Genomic DNA, 27,247 nt, shown 5'->3' on the forward strand with positions numbered 1-27,247 from the left:
GGGAAAAAATTCATTCAGTGTAGCAATTGCTTTTAAGAGTCTTTGCATTTATTGATTTCAAACTTAGCATCTTTAGTCAAAAAGTGTTACTTTAAAAAAAAAAAATTCATTTTTGAGATGAAGCGGGTGGAGGGCCCAGCAGCCTCCGCATTAGTTGCCGGAGGGCAAGCGTCAGTCTCTCCTGTGAGGGCTGCGCGAGCTTAGGGCAGAGGTGCTACCAGCAGCTCCGTCACGGTTCAGCTAATTACTGGTCAGATTCCCTGCCTGCTTGGACCATTACTTTTGTTTTCCATTTTCATTTTGTCAACTCTCAAAGTATTGACCTTACTTAGCTCCCTTTCTTTTTTTTCTCTGGATCAGCTGTGGAGGTTCGGAGTTATCCTTGGGGTGTGTCCTGTCTCTCAAGCCCTGTTACCTTTGCAGCTCCTGAGACTATGTTAGGGAGAAGAGGAAGGGCTTCCGGCTCTTCTCAATTCCTGGAAGAATTACCCTGACGATTGCCCGGGAGCCGACTATGCTGCTTTGAGTTGGAGGGTTTTGAGGGCTTTCTTAGGAAGTTTCGTGGTGTCTTAGGCCGGAATTTTCTCTGCTCTTTGCTGATAATCCAAACTAGTTTACTTTGACACAGTATTTCTTTTTAATACTACAAATGCAGACATTTTGTTTTTGAAAGGTCATAACATACTGGTAAAGTAGACGTTTTCCTTGACCTGGCTTCCATCCTACCTCATGGTAAACTTACCAATTTGGATGTATCTTCCCAGGCCCTCTAACTGCTGCATAGTTTTCCCCAACATGGATTTCTATGAACTGTGGCCCCTTTTCTTTTTTGTTCCATGCTATTATTATTCCCATTTCACCTTCCTTTTTCCTTCCCTCTTTCCATTTTTTGTTTCAGTGGGCACTTGAGACGAAAGGGAGGTAGCTGTGTGAGTTCCATTGTCTGTCTTGAATTAGACTGGCTGCTGTCTTTCACTGAGTGCAAAATTAGTTTTTTAACTACTGCCCGCACTTTGCCGTGGAGCCTCTAATGATGGGTTAATAAATGCAAGAGCTGGCAGACATTTTCAACAGCAGTTCTTGAAATCACGTTGTAGTTGCTACAGTAAGTTTTATTTTGGCGTTGTTGCCAATGACTAAATATGCCCTCTTGACCAACACCCAAATTACTTGGTTCTGCTTGACTTGCTTTCCTTGTTTATCTTTCTCATCACCTTTTTCCACTCCCATCTACTTACTTTCTGTCTCTTTTCTTTTACTTAACTTCTTTTAATTTTTAAAACTATAGTATATTTCCCCCCACATTAAAAAAAAAATTTTACCCTTTGCTATGTAATAACTAACACTTTATGTATTTATAGGATTTTGTTTTGTAAGTTATTTTATATTCATCATCTTACTTGATCCCCCTCAAGTCCTCGTGACGCAGCTATGGCAGATACCATCCTCTTTCTGCCATGTTGACCGTCTCTTCATCTTTGGTTTCTTTGAGGACAAGTTTACCTAGGGTGTGTTTTCCAGGTTATGAGAATTTTTTAAAGTTGATGTACAACTTTATTTTAGACTTTACCCTTTCCTGTTTAGACATTATCTTTAAAAGTTTGTGTTTATTTTCCCAAGAAAGTCACCTCTCTCCCCGAGCCTCAGTTTCTTCCGCTCTAAAATGAGAGGATTTGATAGATTGATAAAACAAATTCTCTAAGATTTTTTTGAACTTAAATTCTGTGATTTCAGTTAGGTGATTTTATTTTTTCACATCAGCAGAGTGTAGTGGAGTTATGTCTCCAGGTTATTTTCTATATATCACATTGCCAAAAGTTGTCTTCCTTTAACTATTTTAATAATTCCTTTTTGCTTACTCTTTCAGGGAAAAATATTTACTTCCTTGGAGCCAGAACATGACATTAATGATGTTTGCCTCTATCCCAACTCAGGTATGCAGTATGTAGCAACGGGCCATTCTGCGAGATGAATCTAGGTTATGCTTTATAGGGTTTTAAACTCATTTTATTTCTTAAGACAGGGTTTGGCTTGGTTGGGACAATTCTTGGATATTGTATTTACTTGAAAAATTACGAGCAGGAAGTGGCGTGGATGATTGAGAAAATGACCCTCTCAGTGACTCAGTCCTCAGCCAGCCTAGCTATCAGTAGAAATTGGTAGCAGTCTGTAGGTCGGTGGCAGGTGAGGTGCTATTTTAGTGTGCACTTTAGCTGTTTTATGTGATTAGTAATCGTGTGTAGAAATTGAGGTTAGGGATTTGGAGGAGGCTGGAGTTCCCTGATGATGATACACAGGCTCATAAAGCCATGGGTTTGGTATATTCTGTGTTGCAGGCTGTTCAGTAAATAACCTGGCAGATTTCAAGATTTAACAACCCCTTCAAGGCAAATCTGTGAAGAATTCTGGAAAATGAGAACACTTCCCACTCTCAAGCAGGGTTGTATTCTGAGGACGGACGTACACAGATAATTTTGACGGGGGGATACAAGGCAAAGCAGGAAGGGTTCTGTTATGTATGTACAGATGGCAGGAGAGAGAGAGAGAGAGAGCGCGCGCAGCTGAAGCAATGAGAGGAGAACGTAGAGGAGATCTTTGTTTGCATTGAGCCTGGGGTGCTGGGTGGAGTTGGGAGGTGAGGTGATCCCCATGAGGGGACAGTGTAAGAAGGGCAGGAAGGACGGGCGGGAGCACAGCACGGTGCACGGAGGGGCTCTGGGAGGAAGGGGGTGGGAAGCAGGTGGTGCCCGGGTGGTGTGGGCCCAGGAGTGACCTGCTGAGTGGCTGGGCGCTGTCTGTAGTCAGGACCTACGCAGGCCCTGCTTCCCGAGGTGGTTCTGTCCACCAGGTGAAAGGTAGATCAGTTTTGAACTAAGATGAGTAGGAAGTGATACTTGGAGCCGAGATTGGGAGCACAGGAGAGAGGGCAAATTTGAAGAGCAAGACTATGTTTTCTTCTTTGAGCCTTTGAATATGAGGAGGCAGGGGGACAGTGGCAGTGTCTGGCAGGGGGTCTCCAGCCTGGCCGCCCCCAGGATCGCCTGGGAGCATCTTGAAAGTACGGCTTGCTTGGCCCTACACACATCAGGGGTACTGACTCGGCGTCTGGGGGAGAGCTCCGAACTGAGTTACTTTTCACATGCCTCCCAAGTGGTTGTGAAGCCCCACCCTGATCCGCAGCCTCACCCTGGGAGCCGCGTCCCACGCACAGTGAATAGTGTGGTCTCGAGGAAAGCAGGTCTGCAGACGCAAAATTCTTTGTTTTTTTAATTGATTAATTAATTAATTAATTTATTTTTGGCTGCGTTGGGTCTTCGTGGCTGCGTGTGGGCTTTCTCTAGTTACGGCGAGCTGGGGCTGCTCTTGGTTGCGGTGCGTGGGCTTCTCATCGCGGTGGCTTCTCTTGTTGCGGAGCACGGGCTCTAGGCACACAGGCTTCAGTAGTTGCAGCACGTGGGCTCAGTAGTTGGGGCACGGGGGCACGAGAGCGCGCAGGCTTCAGTAGTTGCGGCGCGTGGGCTCAGTAGTTGCAACATGCAAGCTCTAGGGTGCGTGGGCTTAGCTGCTCCGCGGCACGTGGGATCTTCCCGGACCAGGGCTCGAACCCGTGTCCCCTGCATTGGCAGGCGGATTCTTAGCCACTGCGCCACCAGGGAAGCCCCAGGCTGTTAGATTCTGTATGGGTCTTTTCTAGTGTAGCTACACACGGCGTTGCCTGCAAGCCATTTTGTTTTCTGTTACGGTGTAAAGTTTAATTCAAGCATTAGGAATTACTCTGCTGTGCCATTTGGTGGGCGGCACTTCACCTCGGCCCTTCGATTCCCGAGCCACGGAGAGACTGACAGACAGCGTCCTCCTTGACCTCCTTGCTACGCGAGACAGCTTCCTCCTTGACCTCCTTGCTACGCGAGACAGCTTCCTCCTTGACCTCCTTGCTACGCGAGACAGCTTCCTCCTTGACCTCCTTGCTACGCGAGACAGCTTCCTCCTTGACCTCCTTGCTACGCGAGACAGCTTCCTCCTTGACCTCCTTGCTACGAGTATAATAAGCAGTGCATCAAAACTACGTTTTATCTATGTGTCTGAAGCTTAAAACTTTCCCCCTTAAAAATGATGGCAGACTTTGTATAGACCTCAGCACTTCATGGTGGGAACTGCTCAGTCACTTAGCTAGTACAGCCTGAGTGTTCTGCAGATGGGGAAGCTGGTCTTTCTGATGCTTAAGGTGCCCCGTCTGGGATGGTCAGGGACCACAGGCCACAAGCTGACTCCGAGGGTGCCTGGCTGCCGGTCTGGCTCTTCTGCCATTCGCGGTGTTCTGAGCACCTCACCCGTTTCAAAACGTGAAACGAGTAGAAAAGGGAGCTTTTCTTTTCCCCATGTGTTTACATTTTTCATTGTGTTTATTTTTAGGAATGCTTCTTACTGCCAATGAAACCCCCAAGATGGGCATCTATTACATTCCGGTAAGTGATACAGAAAGGAGTTATGATAAAAATAGGACAAGAAAAGATGCTGTATTTTTAAGCTGGCTGTGTCAAGGGACTCGGGTCTGCATGTGGCTGTGTAAATTAGACACAGTGGCTCACTTGTCAATTCCCTGTGCTTCCTGGAGCCGGTAAAATAATGCTTAACCACTGTTTATGGGAAACTACTTAATATCCCATTAAAATAGTAGAAATTCGTCTTTATTCTTCAGATCTACATTTGTTTTTTGTTTAAAAGCGTTCCAGAATCTTAAACTTTCAGCTATTAGTGATCAGGAGATGTAATCCTCTAAAATAAAAGTCTAGTTCTCTTCCAGTCATCTCTTTGTAGTTTGTGTCTTTTAAAAATGAGTTTATATAAAAGAAACTATCTTAGATTGCCATGATCAGTGATGACATGCAGTTTGCAATCTTGTGCCGTTTTTTCTTCCTTAAAGAATTCTTCTGTTACGTTTGCCAGAAGCTTCCCTCCCTTTACCTAAACAGAAAAGCATATAGTACAAAGTTGGCATTAGATTGTGGTTAGCAAACATCTCCTTTTCTGAGATTTGGGGAGGAGCATGAGGGGTGTTGAAGATCAGATCTTTAGGGCAGTGAGCTCTCTATAATCACTGTCAGCCTCCAGTTATGAAAGTTCTTTATACTGATGATGGTTTTTTGAAATAGCTCAACCATGCGTGTATTTCAAAAAAAAAAGTATTCTGTTGATGTTGACTTTCTGTGGTTTCAGGAACCTGATATGTTGTTGAAAGCACTTTGAGATGTTTCTTTTGATTGATAGTGAAATGAAGACTATTCAAACAGCAGCTTTTCCGTTTTCCTAAATTGTCATTTGTTCCTTTTCTCCCCGGAGTCTCACAGATACTGCTTCCATATTCCTGTTAGTTTATATATCTTTGTCTTCATCTGATCAATAAGTGATTGTATCAACTGTGTGGCAGGCACAGTGCTACAGGTTGGCAGTGTAACAGTGTATAGGGTACTGCCCCTTTCTTCAAGGAGTTCATTGTTAGGGAATAAAACAAGAAAGTAGACAATTTCCAGTCAGTGTGATGAATGCTATAACAGAAGTAAGGAACCCACCATGGGGCTGGAAACTGGTGGGAAGTGTGGAGGATACTCGGAGAAACCTTCCCAGAGGAATTGATATCCAGGGAGAGACCAGAAGGCTGGTTCTGTCTCCTGGATGAAGAGGGTGAGGTTCAGAATGGGGGAAGGATCTTGGAAGTAAAGGGAACATTGTGTGCTAAGATCAGGGAGAAGATAACACACGTGGCCAAGCATTAGCGCTTGAGACTTGGCGGTAGCTCAGGCTGAAAAGGTGCTCCGCAGCCAGGCTATGATGGTCTTGTAGGCCAGGCGTGACGGTGCAGGGCAGGCACTCCTGGAAAAGTTGTAAGCGGGAGAGTGCTATGGTCAGATTTGCATTTTTGAAGGATTATTTTGGCTGCCATCAGGAGAATGGATTAGGTAGGATCCAGTCCGGAAGCAGCAAGAACAGGCTATAGGAATCTACAGGAGAGGTGATGGTCCCTGTGTTACCTTGGCCAGGCCTCCCTTTTTAGTAGTTGGAGCTTTGGGGGTCCTGGGGTAATTTGAAAGAAGTCTGATCTGGTGGGCAGTGATTTCAGAGGTTTGTTATCCATGAATAAATAGCCAGGTGGTGTGTCTGGAGGTGTCCACTGATGAAGACTTGTGTCGATCACGAGAAGAGCCTTCCCTTGGTCCAGTGTTAATAGTCTTCTCACAGCGTCAGCCCCTCTGGGAACATCAGGAGAGGCAGAATAAATCAGCTTGCCCCTCCCTTTACTTCTCCTCCTGGCCGAGGTCTCTTTCCGTCTTCCTCTCAGGAGTGCTTACTGTGTTTTGATCGTCAGCAGCTGCCTATAAGGCGTAGATGTCTTGAATGGATGAGCCCTTCCTCCCGTCAGAAGTGTATAGAATCCACCAGAATCTGAGATAGAGTGTGGAGGCCGCATTGGGGGTCTGCTCAACTGGTGAGCAGCCGTGGGCTGAGAGCCCCTTGGTGTGGAGCCAGGAGGGCAGTTCTGAGTACTTTTGTGGGAAGGCTGTCTTACCAGCTTGTGCTAAGATGGTGGCAGTGGGGACAGAATTGGGAAGATTGTCAAGGTTGTAAGACAGGCTTGGTCATTGATTGGATGTGAGGAGGAAAGGAGAGGAAAGAACCAGAGATGACAGCTGCTTTCTACTTGGTAAACATGCAGACAAGGACGTCCCTCCCTGAATCCAGGAGGAGAAAGGGGATGATAGACTCTTAGAACTGGAGGAGACCCTTATTCCCTTCTGCTTCTCTGGGTCTGTTTCTCAGAGTGGGCTTTTTTGTTCCAAGTTCTGGGAACTTTAATTTGCACGTGTGAGAGGGGCTAGATGCTGGCCAGGTGGTGAGAAACGGCCTTCTTGACAAATGTTAGCTTATCTTCTAAGGTCTTTTTAGTTTCACCTCTAGCTCAGATTTAACTTGAGCGCTGTGAAAAAGAATCCAGAGGCTGCTCCCAGGCGACTGTGCATGTGCGGACAGTGAGAGCAGAGTTGTTCTTGCCCAGCTAAGCATTGTGCTGCAGCTGGTACCTAAGTGTTCCTTCCTGACCTGCCTTTCTGCCCTGCTGCCTTGCACGGAGTGAGGTTTTAGAGTGCCGCTTGTCTTTACTTGGAACCTCTTCTTTGTGACACTCCTTCAAAGCAGAGAGAGCCCAGGGGTCTGAAAGCCTGCCATCTTTCATAAGATTTTATCAAACTCACCAAGCTGATATTTGGCACAAAGGTTTATTTGAGGCCTATAGAAACAGAGAAGTGTGTGTTTAATATATAATTCATGCCAAATTTGGGAGGTTTGGACTGTGATTTGTATCAACATCTTATAAACCAGGTATGAAAACTCTTTTTCCCTGCTTTGGGGCTGTGCTAAAAATGAAGACAGCTTAATGTTCTTTTAGCTTATTAATTTTTGCCTTTCTACCTGATACCATCTTTCTTGAATACTTGAAGTCTTTTTAGATTAAATGCAATTACTGATTTATATACTCTCTGCTACATACATATCCCAGCAGCCAACTAGTCTTTTATGACCAAATGGATTTTCTCCAGCCCTTTCCCCATTTTCTCAGTACTCTCTTTTTTTTCCCTCTCAGAGACCAGGATCTGTTATTTTGTTTGTTTGTTTTTTAAATTCCAGGGCCTAATTCAACTGCAGCTTTCAGGACTAATGCCAGAAATAGTTTTTCAAGTTTGGTTTCCTCTGAAATGTAATTTAATCGTAGGTTAGTTCTTCATAATTAACACCTTTGGCAACTGTATAGACTCCAGAGGGAATCCAAGTCCTGTGGCACCCAGCCCAAAACCTGCCAGTGTGCTGAGTACTGTTTCTGTTGGAAATGCTCCTTGGGCTCCAAGCCCCCGTGGGTCAGTGAGCTCCAGAGACCACTCATGACGGGATAGTTGATAGCTTGCGTGTTTGATAATGTGTATGGATGCGTAAACTTGGGAAAAAGAGAATTATTATTTGTTTAGGAAGCTATTTGAATTAGAAGAATAAAAGTCAGTTGATTAAGGATGTATGGTTTGGTTTTTTTTTTTTTTCCAGAACATGTAAATTTAAGCCACTATAATGATTATATGCAATGTCACTGAACCCATCTTTCAGTATTGGCAGTTAGGTGTTTTATTTTAAAACATTTTCTTAGGGAAAAAAAATACTTGTTTTTATTGAGATGTTTTTATTCTTTATAATGAATCAAAAAACTGTATTAAATATTTTAACATTTACTATTTAATTTAAAATTATATTTTAAATTGGGAAAGTACTTTTGGAGCCAGAGTACCTGCAAACAGGGCAGAGTTAAAAACATAAAGGGTTATATTTAACTTGCACCAGTGCTTCTGTTTCTTTTAAGAAAATAGCACTTGAACTTATCCAGCATAATGCATGAAACCTCCGGAACTCTATCTTTGCAAAGAGAGATGACTATGTATTAAGAAGCATAAAATCTCACTCAGTTGTAACACACACGCACATATCCTCCCAAAGGCATGTAAAGCCAAAGGAAGTGCAAAAAAATTAGTGAACTTTAGCCAAATTTTGTGAAATGTAATAAAAGATTCAGTCTAGTGAATGTCTTTAAGTCTCTTCACTTAAGTGAGTTATCACTCACCAACCCAAAAGGTCTTCAAAAGAGCCATGGCCTTCAGATACCATCGCTGGGTTCACTTGCTCCTGTTCAGAGGGGTTTAGTCTGATTTAGATCAAACACCTATGCTTCAGCCCTCCAGGAGACAAGAGGTCAGTGAGTGCGGCCTGGTTTGGGGGTGATTGGAGAGGTGCTTTTGAAATACATTTGTAGTGTTTGGAAGTCAGTTTTAGAGAAGTGGCATGAAAAATTTTGTAGTAGGTATATGGATATTTGCATTTGGGCAGATTTTGTTTTTGTTGCTCAGTAAAGAGTTAAAAATGGGTATCATAATCGTTTCACTGGTGTTTTTTTCTCTATGGGCTTTCGTGACTAAAACAAAACAATTTAGATATGAACAATTTTGACTGTTCTGTCTGTGGTGAATTGAACTTGTTAGTCTACTTCTAAACTCAGCCACTATATTAGATTGTCCATTATCGAGGTATTTCTGTGGCCTCCCGCAGAGATGGCCTCTTTTTTCAAGGCCAGTATTTCAAATATTACTGCTTGGGTATGTTTTGGCATAATTTTCCAGAAGGCTTAAGAACATAATTATATAGTGCTTTGTAACAATTATTCCTCACCTTCACCATAGATAACACATTTTTATCAGCTGTCCAAATTGTAAATATGTTATTTTAGCTTAACATTAGATTTGACAGTGTCTTACAGATATTTTATGTCTCCTTTTTATATAACTATTATCTTCTCCATTTTAATTTTAAAGTTTAGGGTTAGAGACTTGGTCTTTTTTTTTTTAATGTTTATTTATTTTATTTATTTATTTTGGTTGCACAGGGTCTTTGTTGCAGCACACGAGATCGTTAGTTGTGGCATGTTGCCTTCTTAGTTGCAGCATGCGAACTCTTGGTTGTGGCACGCGTGCGGGATCTAGTTCCCCGACCAGGGATTGAACCCCGACCCCCTGCATTGGGAGTGTGGCGCCTTACCCACCGGACCACCAGGGAAGTCCCTTGGTCTTCTTTTTGTCTGGTGATCACATCACACACCTGGGGGCAAAATGGTGACTGACACGTTTGTCCCACAATCTCTAGAAACAATGCAAACAGCAGAGAGAATTTTGGCCAACAGAGAAGGTTCTGCTTTTCCTGGAGAGTTGGATGCGCTTTCTCCTTTGAAGTACATCTCGTATGCAGATCACTTAACTTTATCTCTAGCTAACGTTGGACACAGTTGACCAGGCTGTGCCTAGCTTCTAGAACACCACATTCTCTTGGTTCTCCTCCCGTCGCCCACTTGGCCCTTCCAGTTGGCCTTCTTTGGTGGCTTGTCCTGCTGGCATGGCCCAGTGCTTGGGCCTTGCCTCTCTCCCCTTGACCCAGATGTTAGTGAGCCCTGGGGCTTAGTCCTTGCCTCTTTGTTTATTCTCCCCCAGGGAGCTCATCTGTCCCCAGGCTCTGTAAGGCACCTGCGTGCTGCTGACTTCCAGACTTCTGTCTCCAGCCTTTCCTTCCTCTCGGAGCTGCAGAGTTACATATCCACTGGGCTACTGGGCTTCTCCGCTTGGACGTCTACTTGGTGCACTGTATTAAGGTGCCCGCAGCAGAAGTCTTGATCCCAGCTCTCCACCCACCCCACCCGTGCCTGTCTCCCGTTGCAGCAGAGGCACCGTTGTCTCCTCAGTTTCTAGGCCCAGAGCGCAGGCGCCACCGTGTTTCCTCCCCCCCTCTTCACGCCTCCTCGTCCAGTCCATCCGAATGTCACATCAACTCTTTTTCCAACATTGGTTCAAATCCAGCCATTTTTCAGTACTTCCGCTCCTACCACTCATCTGGGTTACCTTAGTGGCCTCTTAACTGATCTTTCTTCTTTCACTTTTGTCTCTCTTGCATTCTGTTTTCCATATAACAGCCAGGTTGATTTAAAATATAAAAATAAAAACAAAAATCAGAGTCTATCATTCTTCCTAAACCTTCCAAAGGCTTATCATTTTGCATAGCGTAGCATCTTAACTCCTATCGTAACTTAAAATGTCCCACCAACAGGAAAAGGCTAAAACACCAGAGTCTCCATTTTCTCTCACCCATTAGAGACTAGATCTCTGTAAACCATTTATCCATTTACAGAGATCACCAGATGGTTAGAACATAAGACCAAATCCCCAGTCATTGCTGCCAGCAAGGGGGAATAACTTATAGGCCATAAATTAACCAAAACCCAAACACAAAATTAGTAGAGAGGAAAATTAAAGTTAGAAAAACAGAGTCACCGAAGTTCTGCTGCCCCTTTGGATTCATATGGAGCCAAGAAGAAAAGCTGTGCTTGGCTGTGCTTCTCTGGTGATGAAGTTTCCCTGACACTGTCAGGTGAATCCATTGTGCATCTTGGTGAGACCTCTAAAACTGTTAAAGGATAATTTTCAGAAAAATGTGAAGTCATGACTTTCACATAGATATCAAATGAATACGTGTTGAAAATTTCATTTAACTTACTAATTAAATAAGGGAATCAGGCACATGTCATCAAAGGTGAAGTCTAAAATAGCACAGATTTACGTGGAATAAAGTGATATTGAATTGGGAATGTGCAAATAAATGGATAGGCCTTTCTGAAGTTATGGAGGGTTATCTGTCCAGGACAGAATGCACTTGCGTGACTGTAGACAATTATCTTGCATTGCTGTCAGTTACTTGCAATTTACAGAGTTGTAAAAATATACCCCATGGAATCAGAATCAGATAATCTCTAGACCAGGAGTTTGGCAAACTAAACACCTAAGCACCAGCTGCCTGTTTTTGTCAATAAAGTTTTACTGGAACACAGTGCACGCATTCATTTATTACGTGTTGTCTATGGCAGCTTTCTGACTAAAAAGGCATAGGTGTGTAGTTACGACAGAAAGACCCTGTGGTCTGCAAGCCCTAAAATCTCTACCTGGTCGTTTAAGGAAAAGTTTGTGGCCCCCACTCTAGAGTATGCGTAGCTTTCCATTGAACACAAAATCTTCCTATATTTATTTACTTATTTGTAAATTTATATAAATAATAAATATATGAATAAATTTATAAATAATAAATGTATATCTTTCCTCATTATAATGTAAAACATGGACACAGGGATATTGTTTTGCTCTTTTCTCTGTTATATTCCCAGCACCTAAAGCAGTGTCTACTACACTGTAGACATTCAATTAATATGTGCTGAAAATTAATAAAACAAATACATATGAGAGTAATCTGATGACCGTAATTTGAAGAATCTTGGATAATGTTTTGACAATGGCTGGTTTGCAATGATTTTTAGCTGTTATGATACCAAATTCAAATTTAACATCTGCCCTTTTCTCCTACCATTAGTGAAATTAAAAAGTGGAGAACAACTCATAAGTGTTAGACATAATTTTTTTTTAAAGATGATTTCCTTAGAGTTTTGACTTTTTAAAAAAAAGTTAATTAATTAATTAATTTATTTATTATTATTATTTTTATATTTATTTTTGGCTGTGTTGGGTCTTCGTTTCTGTGCGAGGGCTTTCTCCAGTTGCGGCAAGCGGGGGCCACTCTTCATCGCGGTGCACGGGCCTCTCACTATCGCGGCCTCTCTTGTTGCTGAGCACAGGCTCCAGACGCGCAGGCTCAGTAGTTGTGGCTCACGGGCCTAGTTGTTCCGCGGCATGTGGGATCCTCCCAGACCAGGGCTCAAACCCGTGTACCCTGCATTGGCAGGCAGATTCTCAACCACTGCGCCACCAGGGAAGCCCCTAGACATAATTTTTATACAGTAGGGTAAGGATCAGTTCCTTTGCTCTGACAGTATGTTCTAATCAGCAGAATCAGAGACTCTTGGGGCGATGCAGTCATTGTGTTTGGGAATGCTGACAGATTTCTAAAAGAAATGCCTTGTCCAAAAGATTTAATAGTGGTGCTGTTAAGATGAGCTCTTTCCTAGAAAAACACAAAAGGAGAATGTGAAAGTAAGGGCATTTAGCTTTTGTTGTACCTTTTTTGAAATTTGTGGAAGAGTTGGCTTTGCATCTAGGCTAGGATGGACTTGCGTGTTTTACAGATTGGCAGCAATGCCGTTATTTTTCTTCCTGTGTGTCAGCTGGAGCTGGTGGAGGCGCTGTGCATGCTGCTCCCTAAGATGTGGCTTTGCATCTGGACCATTGATGCGTTCCGGTTGGAAGCCGAGGCCCAAGGCATTTATGTTTACTAATTTGATACCAGAGATTCCCCAGATGAGATTCCCCAGATGAGATCTCTTCAGCCCACCAGTGTATGTTGAAACAGCCCTGAATCTATTAGTGTCCATGTGGAGTCCTAAAAGTGATGGGTCACGTTTTCCTCTAAGATGCTTGTTTAAGCAGAGAGCTGTTAGATGTAGTGACGGAAGTAATTTTGTTAGAAATTCCTTTTTTGTTGTTGTTTTGGTTTTTTTAGTTTTTTTTAGATTTAGGAATTCCTATTTTCTAGTGCCAGTTGCAACATATTCTCTTGGTTTAGGGAGGTAGTACCAGATGCAAAGAAAACTGTCCTCGGGGGAGTTTGCCAACCTACAAGGGATGTACAAAACAGAACATAAACTGGACAAATAATTGCTGAAATGGCTTTCCACAATAAAGGGTTTTCCAACGTGCTGCAAAGGAACAGGGGAAGCTTTTGAAGTACAGAACATTAGAGCAGGAAGGGAACTTTGAGGTCATCTAGTCTAGCCCCTTAATTTATAGGCGGAATCAAGTCATTTATTCAAGGTCAAATGACAAGTTGGTCACAGAGCTGAATCTAGAAGGCATTTCCTTTTTTTTTTTTTTTTAACATCTTTATTGGAGTATAGTTGCTTTACAATGGTGTGTTAGTTTCTGCTTTATAACAAAGTGAATCATAGAAGGCATTTCTTCATTCCATATTACTTATGGAACGAATTTCAAAATTAGTCTGACCTGAGTTTGAATACCAGCTTTGCTACTTGTAAATATGGTGACTTTGAATAAGTTACTTCTCTTGTCTCAGCCTTGGTTTCTTGAGCTACAGAGGAAGAATGATGTTGTAAGGCAGCTATGTACAGTAGATACTTAGTCATTTATCATGGTGCTTGGTGCCTGATAGATGTTCAGCTGACTGTTGCTGTTATACTTTTTTTGCAGTGAGTAAAATTTGATGGGTCCAGTGTGAAAGAGTATTTACATTTAGCATTATATGGACACGGGCTTTTATGTAGCTTTTAGGAGGAATGTGATACTGAGGAAAATAAAGATACACTGAAAAGGTCGTGACAGAATCATAGGTGTGAGTGAGGAAAATGACTTCAGAAATATGACTTGAGATTGTTCGGGCTGTTACAGATCATATAAAATAGAGGTTGAGAAAGAACTATTGAATGCCATTGGTTTTGCCGTTAGTTATTGAAACAGAAAGCAGTGATGAAATCTGGTTGCTCAAATTAAAAATCTGATTTTTAAAAGTGAAGTCCATTTCCCCACGTTATATAAACAGAGCACACTCTTTATAGAAAACATCAAATAAAGACGACTAGAAACGTCACTCTTCCATCATCCAAAGGCAAACACATTTTAACATTTGGCTCTATTTTTTCCATTGTTTTAATCTGAAACGTTGATATGGTTTAATATCTTGCCTTTTTCCCACTTAATTAATGTTTCTCCAAATTATCATAAACTCTTGGAGATCATTAAAAAGTGGGTTTTGTGTGTGAATATAAAAATAATATATAGTTTTTAAAAAATGTTTAAATAGATGAAAAAACCAACTATAGTCTCACCGAGTCAGAGGCATTTTGCTGATACTTCTGTTACATTTTCTTTGCATTTGGGAACATCTTGGTGGCTGTTGATTACATTTTCACCTAAATCCTGTAATCACGCTCACTCAGCTTACGTAAATTTAAATAGAAGTCTTCCAGGGTGTGGGTGCTGGGGAGTGGTGTGTCTCCACCCGTCTCGCGCTGCAGGCCTGTGTCTAGGACGGAATTTAAGGTGGAAGATCGTTTATCAGCCAGCGGAAATCAGCCCTAATTCTCTAAAGCGTCCACTGAATGTAGTCGGTCACCTTCTCATCTATGCATGTAGGTAGGGGCTAGTTACGTATCATTCTTGGGAGACTTGAGAAAACAGTCGTTTTCTGCGTTATGTGGTTGAGATGAGGACCGCCATTCAAAAAGGGCTGCTTGAATGTTTTCTTCAAAAGATTTTTGTTCCCAGTACCTCTCATAGCATTGCCACACTGAGTGTGATTCTGGTAATTTAAGGTAAGGGGTTTTTGGTGTGACAAGGCTCCTGACTGTAGGTCACTGTATCTGGTCCTGGTCCAACACCTGAGGCATAGGTGCTCTTTTAGACATACTGAAGGACATCCCAAAGGGATTTTTCAAGTTTGATTACACTTTATTTAGTCTTAGCTGCTTGACTTTAGAACCTGGTCTCTATGTAAGAGGTTAAACCAATGAAATTCAGAAATTTTAAATGCAATGGACAGAGTAGGAGAAAGGGAAAGATTTTAAAAATACAGTTAGCAAGTTCAGAATGAGTGAGATAGGGCTTAGCAGCAGCATTTGTGAAAAAGGGATCCAGGGGTTTTGTTCACCTCTAAATCAAAGGAATAAATTAAGCAGAATGTTGGCAGTGATTCCACATGTGAATGGGATTGGGGAAGGACGAGGGGGTACAATGAAAGGGCCATCTTGGGGCTGTTAACGTGAATGTTCATTGAGAAATATTTCACAGATTGAGGATTAGAGAAAGCTCAGAAAAGAATTCAGGAATTGTGTTATCAGGCACCATCTAGAGAAAGGCATGTTTTTAGGATTTAGGAAAAGAATAAGTTGATAAAAGAAAGTCACCCTTTGTGAGGTAAAAAAAAAATGATGGGGCATTAGACTAAGGAAGAAAATTTTCATTATTGAGAGTGTGGGAAGAGCAATCAGAATACAGGAGGGACTGAAGGACTGACCTTTCAGAGCTTCTAAAAGGAAGAAAAAGACAAATTTGAATGAAAAACATGATCCATTTTAATTTGAGTTCAAAGATGTGTATTTTTAAGATGTCTTGATTAATAATAATGCAGATGGGACATATGCTTTATTTTGTTCTCTAAAAAAAGCATTTAAAAGATAAAGCCAAGCCCATAAGAAAGATCTGGAGGGATAAGACATATCTTATGGAAGGTGATAGACCTACTTTTATGGAGAAAAAAATGTGAGGCACTTAAAGTCAGAACAGCAAGTTAGTGGAAAAGTTAGATTCCAAACTCCATGTATTTTCATTACCTTCTTCTAATTAACAAAAAAAGGAGAGGGATGAAAAGCAGATGCATTTCTTTTTAAGTGAGCTTCCTTTGTAACCCAAGCTCACAGCAGATCTACTGTAACTGAATTTTATCTCACGCATGAAATCGCTTTATAAGGTGTTATGTTCTGTTTGTAATTTTTCAGTTATATATTCATAATTGTGAAATGGGAAGTAGGGCATAAATGTCAGGTGGCTAATAAAGTATTCTGATCTAATACAAACAAGTTGTTTGTGTCTTTACAAAGGGGAAATGTGGACTTCCTTTTTTAATCTAAACACTTTCAGGCAGTAACATAGTATCTGTGGCATTTTTCTCAACAAAGGAAATCCTCTCCATTTCCCATCACATTTTATTGGGTCACAAGAATAGCAGACATACAGAAAGCGTTAATGTGTGACACTCAGGAAGTAATTTTCTGAGCATCCTGTCACATTTTCAAAAGTTAATTTCAGTTCCGGCAAGGTAAAAATGAATGTAATTTCCATATGGAAATATTTGACGCACGTATGACATTTATCTTATTATGTTAATATGTTAGATGATATTTATTTTTGCTTAAATGGTTACACATCTGGCATGCCCGTTTTCTTGAAAGTAAATAACAACTTCCTATTCAGATGCTAGGTTTTCAGTTCTGAATCAAATATTGACCAAAGATCTTATCTCCCAGCCCTGGTGATTACATGCTTACCAGGTTGATCTCTTTACCATTCTTGTTTTGGACAAGATAGAGTTGGAAGTAAATCTAGTGTTCTTTTGTCCTGTTGGTGTGGTCACGTCGGTGGTGGTGGTAGAATGTAGTGCTCACAACCAGGGATTGATTTTAGTTTCTGAGTTTGCCTGACTGCTTGAATCCTTTGGCACTTTCTTTGATTAATATGCCCATTACCTACTATGTTTTTTTTTTGTTGTGTTTTGGTTTTTTTTCCTTAAAAATAGAAGGCAAGTTATACAAATAGGCAAGAAATTTGGGCTACGTTCTTTTAAAAGGCCCAGCTAATACAGAAAATAAGAAGAAAGTTCTAAGACTTAGACTTTCTTTACTTTGATTTAGTGTTCTCTCAAATCCCAGGCAAGTTTGTCTTCTAATGCACATGTGCTCAGATGTAAGCACCCTGAGGGCAGGACTTTTGTGTGTTTTACTTTTTGCTGTGTCCCTGGTGCCCAGAACAGTGTCTGGTACTTTGTGGGCTCTTGCTGAATACGTGCCAATTTGAAGGAATGAATATTACTGACACTTCATTTAAAAAATTTTATTCTGGAAATGTTTCAAATATATGTAAAAGTAAAGAGCAATGTAAAGAGCCCCCATCTATCCATCTCCTTGCTTCAGTATCATGTTCTTTCCCCCCATGCTTTTTTGGGGGGCGGTGGTGGGATTGACTCGTATTATTAGCAGTTTAAATTGCTGTAGAAAGAAGTTGTTGAAAATTGTTAAATGGAAATGAATAATTGATCTGCACATTGGCACAAATCTTTAGTTAGGTTGTGTATTTACCTTCTTGAGGAACAGAACATTATTCTTGGTTGGAAACAAATAATGTGTAAATGATAATAGTGAGACATATTGAAAGGAAGTTTAGATCTGTTTATGTTTCTTTCATATTTGCACATGGTTGTATCATTCATTCAGTCATTCAGTCATTTATTTGTATGACTTTATTTTTTTTAGAGCAGTTTTCAAAACGTTCACAGCAAAATCGTGTGGAAAGTACAGAGTTTCCACATACCCCCCCCCCCACACACACAGTATACACCGCCTTCTCCACTGTCAGTGTCCTGCACCAGAGGGTACATTTGTTGTAGTTGATGAACTGACATTGACACATCATTATCACCCAAAGTCATTAGGGCTCACCCTCGGTGTTGTCCATTCTGTGGGTTTTGACAAATGTATAATGACATGTATCCACCATTATATATCATACAGAATGGTTTCACTGCCCGAAAAATCCTCTGCGCTCCACCTATTAATCCCTCCCTCTTCCCCCAAGCCCCTGCCAACCACTGGTCTTTTTACTATCTATGTGGTTTTGCCTTTTCCAGATGTCACATAGTTGGAATCATACAGTATTTAGCCTTTTTAGATTGGCTTCTTTCACTTAGTAATATGCCTTTAAGATCCCTCCATGTCTTTTTGTGGCCTGATAGCTCATTTCTTTTTATTGCTGAATACTCTTCCATTGTATGGATGTACCACAGTCTGTTTATTCATTTACCTGTTGAACTTGTTGCTTCAAGTTTTGGCAGTTATAAATAAAGCTGCCTTAAGCATTCATGTGCATGTTTTTGTGTGGACATAAGTTTTCAACTCTGTTGGGTAAATAGCAAGGAGTGTGATTGCTGCATTGTCTGATAAAAGTATGTTTAGTTTTGTAAGAAACTGCCAGACTGTTCCAAAGTGTCTGCACCATTCTGCATTCCCACCAGCACCAAATGAGCATTGCTGTTGCTCCAGATCCTTGTCAGCGTTTGGTGCTGTCGGTGTTTTGGATTTTAGCTATTCTAATGGTGTGTAGTGGTATCTCATTGTTTTAATTTGTAAGTACATTTATTTTTATATTGGTCACTGAAGGAAATCCAACCCTTTGTTTTTTGTCTTTGTGGGCTTGACTAGATAGTCTATGTTGACTAGTTTCTAGTTTGAGTTTTTGGGGGAGTAAGGGTCATTGGACAAATCCTTAGTAGGCACCTTTCATGCACCTGCACTAAGGCCTGGGATATCAAAGACATTTTATTTGTTGCCTTGGAGCTTATAGTTTTTTTGTTGTTGTTGTTGTTTTTAAAATATGTGGTTAGCTTGGATTCTGTCTTTTTTTTTTTTAATTAATTAATTTATTTTATTTTTGGCTGTGTTGGGTCTTCGTTTCTGTGCGAGGGCCTTCTCCAGTTGCGGCGAGCGGGGGCCACTCTTCATCGCGGGGCGCGGGCCACTGTTTATCACGGGGCGCGGGCCTCTCACCGTTGCAGCCTCTCCTGTTGCGGAGCACAGGCTCCAGACGCGCAGGCTCAGTAATTGTGGCTCACGGGCCCAGCCGCTCCGCGGCATGTGGGATCTTCCCGGACCGGGGCACGAACCCGTGTCCCCTGCACTGGCAGGCGGATTCCCAACCACTGCGCCACCAGGTAAGCCCGAGCTTATAGTTTTGTAAAGGAACAAACATTACAGTTGTAGGAGCACACTAGGAAGCCATCTTCCCATAGGTGGGAGAGTCACAGGGAGTACAGACATTTGAATTGAATCTTGAAGAACATGTAGGAATTAACCAACAAAGAGGTAGAAAGAAAGGTGGTGGAATCAGGGAGATCTTTCTACACACTGGGGGTTGAAACTAGATGCTAGAGCCTCAGATCTGTTCTGTGTGCCTGGGAGGAGCTTAGGTTTTCCAGGGGCAGGGAGGGGCAAGAAATAAATAAAACTGGAGAGATGTAAGGGCCTTAAATCTAAACCTTTTGTACTATGTTAGAGCTTTTGCTTTTGCTTTGAAGTGGAGCGGCATGCCTTTGAAGGGTTTTATTCAGGGGAGCGTGATGAGATATAGGTGTAAGATTATTCTGCCTATAGGGAGTGGGTGGCTTTGGAAGCAGGGGCTAGGACAGATTGTAACTGACTGGGAAAAGTCCTGAGAGCGCCCTCTGAGGCAGTGGCAGTGGCTGGTGAAGGAAGAGACAGATAGAAGAGGCAGTAAGGAGGTAATACCTCCTTAGGGCTTGGTGATCATTGGGAGTGGAGACTAAGAGGGAGATGGGGAACTGAATGAATGATGGTACCATTCACAAAGATAAAAGCTACAGATGATGGAGTAGATGCTAAATTGAGTTTTGGAAGTGTTGAGATGACTTGACATTTTCTCTCCCAGGTGTATGATTTAAAAACTCCGAAGCTTCAGATAATGGCAAACTACTTCCTGGGAGGGAGTTTTGATCTTTTGGTTTTTTGGTTTATCTCTATGGAAAGGATCAAAAGTTATGAGTGAGTTAAGTTCTTGAATTTTGTGGAGAGAAAAAGGGTCTTTTGTCTTTCTTAAAGGTCTCTTCTCAGTCAATATCACAAATACCAATCCAGATGTTCGCTGAGGGTCTCAATCCTGAATTATAGGCTCTGAAACAATTGATGTTACAGTTTGATGTTGTAGGGGGCTTGTTAATCATTTGGTAACTCTGTCTGTGTCTGTGCCTCTGTCCCTTTGGAGATGTTGTTTATTACTTTAGGAAAAATGCTCAATTTAAAAAAAAAAAATCAAACATTGTAAAAATATATAACCAAGGAAGAAAAAGTCCTTCATAACCGCCCTTCCCACTACCAGTCTTAACAAGACAGTGCATACTCTTTGCAGAGTCAAGTCAGTTCTCTCTCCCTCCATGCCCCCCCCCAAACTCTCTCCCTCCATGCCTCCCCCCAAACCCCCCAAACACTAGCATGTGCATTTTAGGCAGAATTGGGATCTCATGATGCATACAATTTCGAAAGGGCTTTTTGTCACTTAACGATACGTTATTCTGATCAGATCAGATAAATATAAAGAAAACCCATTCTTTTTAATAGTTGTACAGTATTTCATTATATAGATGTCATAATTTATTTGTCTAGTTTCCTATTAATGGATATTCACCACTCATTTCTTTCAGTTCTCTAAACCAGTGCTGTTTAGTAGAACTTCTCTGATGGAAATGCTCTAAGATCTGCTCTGTCCAACATGGCAGCCACTAGCCATGTGTGATTATTAAGCATTTGAAATGTGCTTGGTGTGCCTAAGGAACTGAATTTTAAATTTTATTCCATCTTAGTTAATTTAAGTGGCCACATGTGGCTAGTGGCTACTGTATTGGACAGCGCAGCTCTAAACTATGTTAGAGTCAAGTTAGGCCATCAAGGTGCTTGCTTGGATCACATTACTTGGGCCTTCATAAATTGCAGTTTAATGGTGTTTCTTTGATGTTTAACAGTCATATAAAGTTTCTCTTGTAAACCTCTTTTAAAGAAGTATTGTTCAGTGTTAGAGTTCCTTAGAGGGAGACCTATGAAATGCTTCTCGAGTTTAGTTCCAAAAGAGAGTTTCTCTTTCCAGACATATCAGTATGCTTCCTTTATCAAGTAAATGATCTCTTTCTACCTCATTTTGCGTCTCTTTTGCCTTGGTAGCCATGGAGTCCAAAGTTCAATTTTTGGTTCTGCTACAGCAGGTAATCTTTTCCCTTTCATCACTCCCCCCACCAAACTATATAGCTTTCCTTTCATTCTGAGTTTAAAGATTTCATTATGTGTATGGTTTTCCTTGTAAAGCACTTCTCTTTTTGAAAATGATTAGATTTACATGAAGTTTTTGGTATCTATCCTAAGACTTCACTAAAAAAAGATAAATACAATATATACACTACTTCCCTTCCACAACCCTGCACACACATACATCATATATCTTAATAGGGCCATTAATATCGTCATGTGTATGAATCCTGTTTATCATCACAGTGGGAAATATATGTATTTAAAATCTGAAATAGACATTCTACCCGGGTTGTAGAAAATTACTTACGTGCTTTATGGTTGGTTACATTTTATTCAATTATGAGTCCAAATTGGGTTCTTTTACCTTCTTGTTTTGCCAGTATAATGCTCTACTTTGGCTTTCTTTGGGAATATATGGAAATCTTCTTTTGCTTGAATTTAAAGTGTATTCTTCAGGATTTCCTAGTTCCATGTGTGGCACCCTGAAGATAAACATTAACTGCTAAATGGTGGCAAAATATTTTTTGACCCTTCTAGAGTAGCACTGTTGAAGTGTATAACCTTCATTTAAAAACATTTTACTCTTCCTTTGTTTCTGCCAAGTTTCCATCCCTAGATATTTTTAAATATTAGGATACCCTTAGTTTTTACATAGACTTAAGAATTGGAAAGCGTAAGAATATGCCGAAAAATTATTAATAAATTCCTTTGCCTGTGAGGAAGTAGGATAGAACCAGGAAACTGCTGATGTGGTAACCAGGATAACACACTGAAACCATCTGTGTAACTCTTGGCAGGAATAAAATGACAAAACAAGATCTTGGAGAGTGCACATTACCAGGTGTGTGATCAAAAAGATAAATACATTCTCAAATGACAAAATTGGCCTAGTGCCTTTAGCACCCATGGGACGGTTGTGTGTACGCATATGTGCAGACATAGCTGTCAAGGTTGAGCATTTTTAGTGTAGTTAGGAAACTGGGACAGGAAAAGGCTGGAAGTAGAGGACTTTGACACTGCTTGGAGTCATTGGAACGGTAAACTCTGGATGTGAACTTGGGGAAACTGCATGGGATTTCAAGTGTGACATGATGATAAACATCCAGTGGTGATTTGCAGCAGAGGTGCAGAGCCAGGCTCTTCAGGAAAGAATGAAGGGGAGACCTTAAAAGAAATATGTTTGTCCTATTTAACTAACAGTGGACTTTGAAAAAGACAGGGACCATATTAAGATATTTTTTTTCTTTTCTCTTGAGAATTGAAGGAAGATGGAAGCTGAGGACTTTTTCATGCTATTTAATGCACTGTTTGTAATTTTCAGGAAAAGCAGACGAATGTAAAGCTTTTCATTCTAACTCAAATTAGACTTACTTAGGTTAAGTATAACACAGCTTTGAATACTTACAAGAGAACTTTAAGAGATTTGGTTTATGAAGGAATTTCATGGTTTTGAACAAGATTTTTGCTCTGTTAAATTGCAGTGGTTTGAGAGTAATTCTCTTTCCCCTTTTCCTCAATTTAGCAGGACTATTTGATGTAAGCTTGAATGTTCTGAATGTTTACTAAGCTTGCATGTTCTGAATGTTGCCAAGCTCACAGTCAGTAGATCTCCAGTGGATATATGTGTTTAGTTTTCAGTACATTGTTACTTTGGTTTCCCAGAAGCTTTCTTGGCATTACAATACCTCAAATTTAAAAGTTTATAAAAGGAAAGGAGTGGTATGAATATCTGTTTTCAGATACATTTGTCTTTTCACAGTTTGACAATGATGTGTCTAGGTGTGGATCTCTTTGAATTTGTCCTACTTGGAGTTGAGCTTCTTGGATGTGCAGTTTAATAGTTTTTACCAAATTTGAGAAGTTTTTGGCCATTATTTCTTCAGATATTCTTTCTGCCCCTTTGTTTCTTTTCTTCTGGGACTCCCATTATGTGTATGTTGGTCTGTTTGACGTCCCACAGGTGTCTGAGGCTCTGTTCAGTTTTCTTTCTGTTTCTCAAACTGGATAATCTCAATTTACCTGTCTTCAAATTGGCTGATTCTTTCTTCTGCTGATTTATATCTGTTGAGCCCCTCTAGTGAATTTATTTCAATCATTGTATTATTTAACTCCAAGACTTTTATTTAGTCCTTTTCTATAATTTCCCTCTCCTTATTGATATTCTCTATTTCATGAGACATGTGTTCTCATACATTTCATTAGTTCTTTAGACACGGGTCTGTTTCTTTAGTTCTTTGTGCATATCTATAATAGCTGATTCAAAGTCTTTGTCTGGTAAGTCTAAAGTATGAGCTTCCTCAAAAGATAGGTTCTGTTGACTGCTTTTTATCCCCTGTGTATAGGCCATGCTTTCTTTGCACATCTTGTAATTTTTTGTTGGAAACTAGGTGTTTTAGATAATATAATTTGGGAGTTATGGAACTCAGATGATCCCCACCCTGAGTTCATTGTTGTTGCCATTTTGTTTGTTTAGTAACTGCTGGATTAAGTCTGTAAAATCTGATAGCTTTGCTCTGTGTGGTCACCAAAGTCTCTGCTTAGTTGACTTAATTCAGCTAATGACAGAGCTTTCCTGGAACCAGTTAAGTCTCCCATCCTTTTTAAAGGGATCCTTGTAAACATAAGTCAGATCATGTCACACCTCTGCTCAGAACCCTCCAGTGACTTCCATCTCACTCAAGGAAAAGGTAAAGTCCTGCAGTGGCCTGCAAGACCCTACCTGATCTAGCCCTCTCCTGTCTCCCTCTGTTCAAACCATACTGGGTTGGTCTCTTTGCTGATCCCCAAACATGCCAAGCAGTTCTGATCTCAGGACCTTTGCATATGCCAGATATTCTCATGGTTTACTCTCTCCTCTCCTCTAGGTCTGTATTCAGTTGTCACTTCAACATGGGCTTCCCTGTCCACCCCTGCTCCCCCTCCCCTGTGTTCTCCATCACCCTTCACTGCTTGATTTTCTCCATAGCTCTTATCACTGTCTGTCATACTCTATACTGTCTTTCCTTTGTTTGTTTATTGTTTCCCTTTCCAGAATGAAAGCTCTTTAAAGGTAGAGATTCTTGATTGTTTTGTTCACTGCTGTATGTATCTACAGTGAAGAGAAAAATGCTTGACAATAACTTTGTTGAATAAATGAATCTATTCTTATTTAAGAATGAGACACTAGGGACTTCCCTGGTGGCGCAGTGGTTAAGAATCTGCCTGCCAGTGCAGGGGACTCGGGTTTGATCCCTGGTCTGGGAAGATCCCTCATGCCGCAGAGCAGCTAAGCCTGTGTGCCACAACTACTGAGCCTGCGCTGTAGAGCCCGTGAGCCACAACTACTGAAGCCCACACGCCCTAGAGCCCGTGTGCAGCAACTACTGAAGCCTGTGTGCTCTAGGGCGCCCGCATGCCGCAACTCCTGAGCCCATGTGCCACAGCTACTGAAGCCCGTGCACCTAGAGCCCGTGCTCCACAACAAGAGAAGCCACTGCAATGAGAAGCCCGTGCACCGCAACGAAGAGTAGCCCCCGCTCACCACAACTAGAGAAAGCCCGTGTGCAGCAACAAAGACCCCACACAAACAAAAAAAAGGAAAGAATGAAATACTAAATGCTGATTGGAAGCTTTTTGTATGCCGTGGTCTTGTCTTCTGGTAATTTTCATGCTAACTCTTCAGCTAATGACCAAAGGCATACCTTGGAGAAATTACAGGTTTGGCTCCAGACCACTACAATAAAGCAAATGTCACAATAAAGTTAGTCACATATTTTTTGGTTTCCCAGTGCATATAAAAGTTATGTTTACACTATACTGTAGTCTATTAAGTGTGCAATCGCATTATGTCTAAAAAACTATGTACATATCTTAATTTAAAAATACTTTATTGCTAAAAAATGCTAACCGTCATCCATCTGACAACACAGGGTTGCCACACACCTTCAATTTGTAAGGAACACAGTATGTGCGAAGTGCAATAAAATGAGGTCTGTGCCTGTATTGGAAGATTCCCAGATGTCAACATCTGGAAGTCTGTCTTTGGGGATATTACGTTTTCTATAGAGAATCCCCCAGTTTCTCACCAGGAGTGTTAGGGGTTTAGGCTGGCAGGAATGGAAGCACAGCAACATGTGTTTGGCTTCTGGCATTCTGGGAGCTGCGAAAGGAGCTGAGGGTCGCACACTGATACGGAGGCTGCCAGTTAGTTTGCTAATTTCAGCTCCCACAGCTCAAGTCACCTGTGCCAGGTATCTACTCACGTGGAGCAGCTTTCCTTCACTTCCTCCAAAAAATCATCCTCTGGTTTCCTAAGGGGTGGTGGGACTTTAGATATTCATCAACTCCATCATCTCCCCTCTGTTTGGGCCCATCTTCCCGGATACATGGAGCCTGGAAGTGCTGGGCCTCAAGGACTCTAAGGAAAGAATCTAGTCTCCTCTTCGATACTTACCTCTGGAAGCACCCAACATTTTTTTTTTTTTTTTTTTTTGGCTACATTGGGTCTTCATTGCTGTGCACGGGATTTCTCTAGTTGTGGCGAGTGGGGGCTACTCTTCATTGTGGTGCGTGGGCTTCTCATTGCGGTGGCTTCTCTTGTTGCAGAGCCACGGGCTCTAGGCACGCGGGCTTCAGTAGTTGTGGCACATGGGCTCAGTAGCTGTGGCTCACGGGCTTTAGCGTGCAGTCTCAGTAGTTGTGGCACACGGGCTTAGTCGCTCTGTGGTATGTGGGATCTTCCTGGACCAGGGCTCGAACCCGTGTCCCCTGCATTGGCAGGCGGATTCTTAACCACTGCACCACCACGGAAGCCCGTACCCAACATTTATACTGTGTTAAATCCTTTAACCACTATATTTTCTTCTTCTGTTCTTTTTGTCCTTGAAGGTAATACCTTTTATACTGGTTTACTATCATTTTAAGTAGGCTTGGGAGGGAAAGGAGATAAAAATATACAGTTAGTGCACCATTTAATTGTTTGCTTGGGGTGTCCTGTCTCCCCTAACCCTTGAGTATAGGTGCTCCATCTCATGCTTATTTGTACTCATAGGGCATTGCATAGGTTAACTATTGGTTTGTCGGCTGATACGGATAGAATGGCATAAGTGATCTTTTTCTTTTTCACCTGGCCTTATTTTATTATCATTTTATTTCAGTGCCTACACTGCTTTTCAAAAAGTGAATTGAAAAAAATTGAAATCATGGCAGATAATAATTTTTCTCCTTTTTAAAATAAATATTTTAAAATGTTGAAATTAAATTGCTCTTTTGCTGATCTGATTTTTAGGAATGAGAGAACAAAGCACTACAAGTAGAGTACCTTTAAATGACTCATAATTACTCACGCAAATACATGTAAACTTGGATACGCAATTAGGCAGCTCATTATGTTGCAAATGCAGTTACATGCTTAAATTCATGGCCACTCCCTTGGCTCACCCAGCTGTCTCTCCTCTCTTAGGCTTATTTATGACTGGTTATTAATAAGCCCCAGCTGTCAGAATTTGAAAATACATGCTGGTACTAGTGGTGCTGTTCAACTAATAATAGAGGGAAAGTTTGAAAAGGAAGTTTGCCTTTGAGTTTATGTATTGCAGAGTTGGTCATCTTAGTTGGCAAAACCCCGTTCTCCTTCTGGAGATGCAGGCTATACATTTAGAAAAATTATGATTAATCATAATAGTGGTTAATGATAGTTACATTATAGTATACCCCCATCATCTCTGATCTGCAATTCTGAAATCCAAAAAGCCCTGAATTTTTTTTTTTATAACTGATCAGTGGCAAAACCTGAATCGCTTCATTAGGACTCAAATCTGACATGCAATGATGAGGCTCTTTCTAGTCTGTTTATCCAGATCGCCGGTATGAAGATGTATAGATTTTGCCACAGAGAACTATTAATGTGTTTGATTATGGATCACTGACCCAGACCCCACTGAAGATTTTACATAAAAGCAGTATACATACTGTGTTACCTTTTGAAAATGCAGAAGATTCTAAGGTTTCAAATGCTTTTTGGCCCCAGTAGTTTCTTCTTCTTCTTTTTTTTTTTTAATATTTATTTATTTATTTGGCTGTGTTGGGTCTTAGTTGCGGCAC

The 27,247-nt window shown here is 41.2% G+C and overlaps 1 protein-coding gene across 1 annotated transcript in view; it reads left to right on the forward strand.

Annotated features, from left to right (window-relative positions):
- NOL10 (nucleolar protein 10) overlaps positions 1-27,247 on the forward strand; it is an 87,029-nt gene that overhangs the window by 24,345 nt on the left and 35,437 nt on the right. Inside the window, exons 12-13 of the mRNA XM_007195653.2 lie at positions 1,868-1,934; positions 4,414-4,466. Coding sequence (XP_007195715.2) covers positions 1,868-1,934; positions 4,414-4,466 — 120 coding nt within the window. The remainder of the gene's footprint in view (positions 1-1,867; positions 1,935-4,413; positions 4,467-27,247) is intronic.

Source organism: Balaenoptera acutorostrata, chromosome 12, assembly GCF_949987535.1.
Source record: "Balaenoptera acutorostrata chromosome 12, mBalAcu1.1, whole genome shotgun sequence".
NCBI lineage: Eukaryota > Metazoa > Chordata > Mammalia > Artiodactyla > Balaenopteridae > Balaenoptera > Balaenoptera acutorostrata.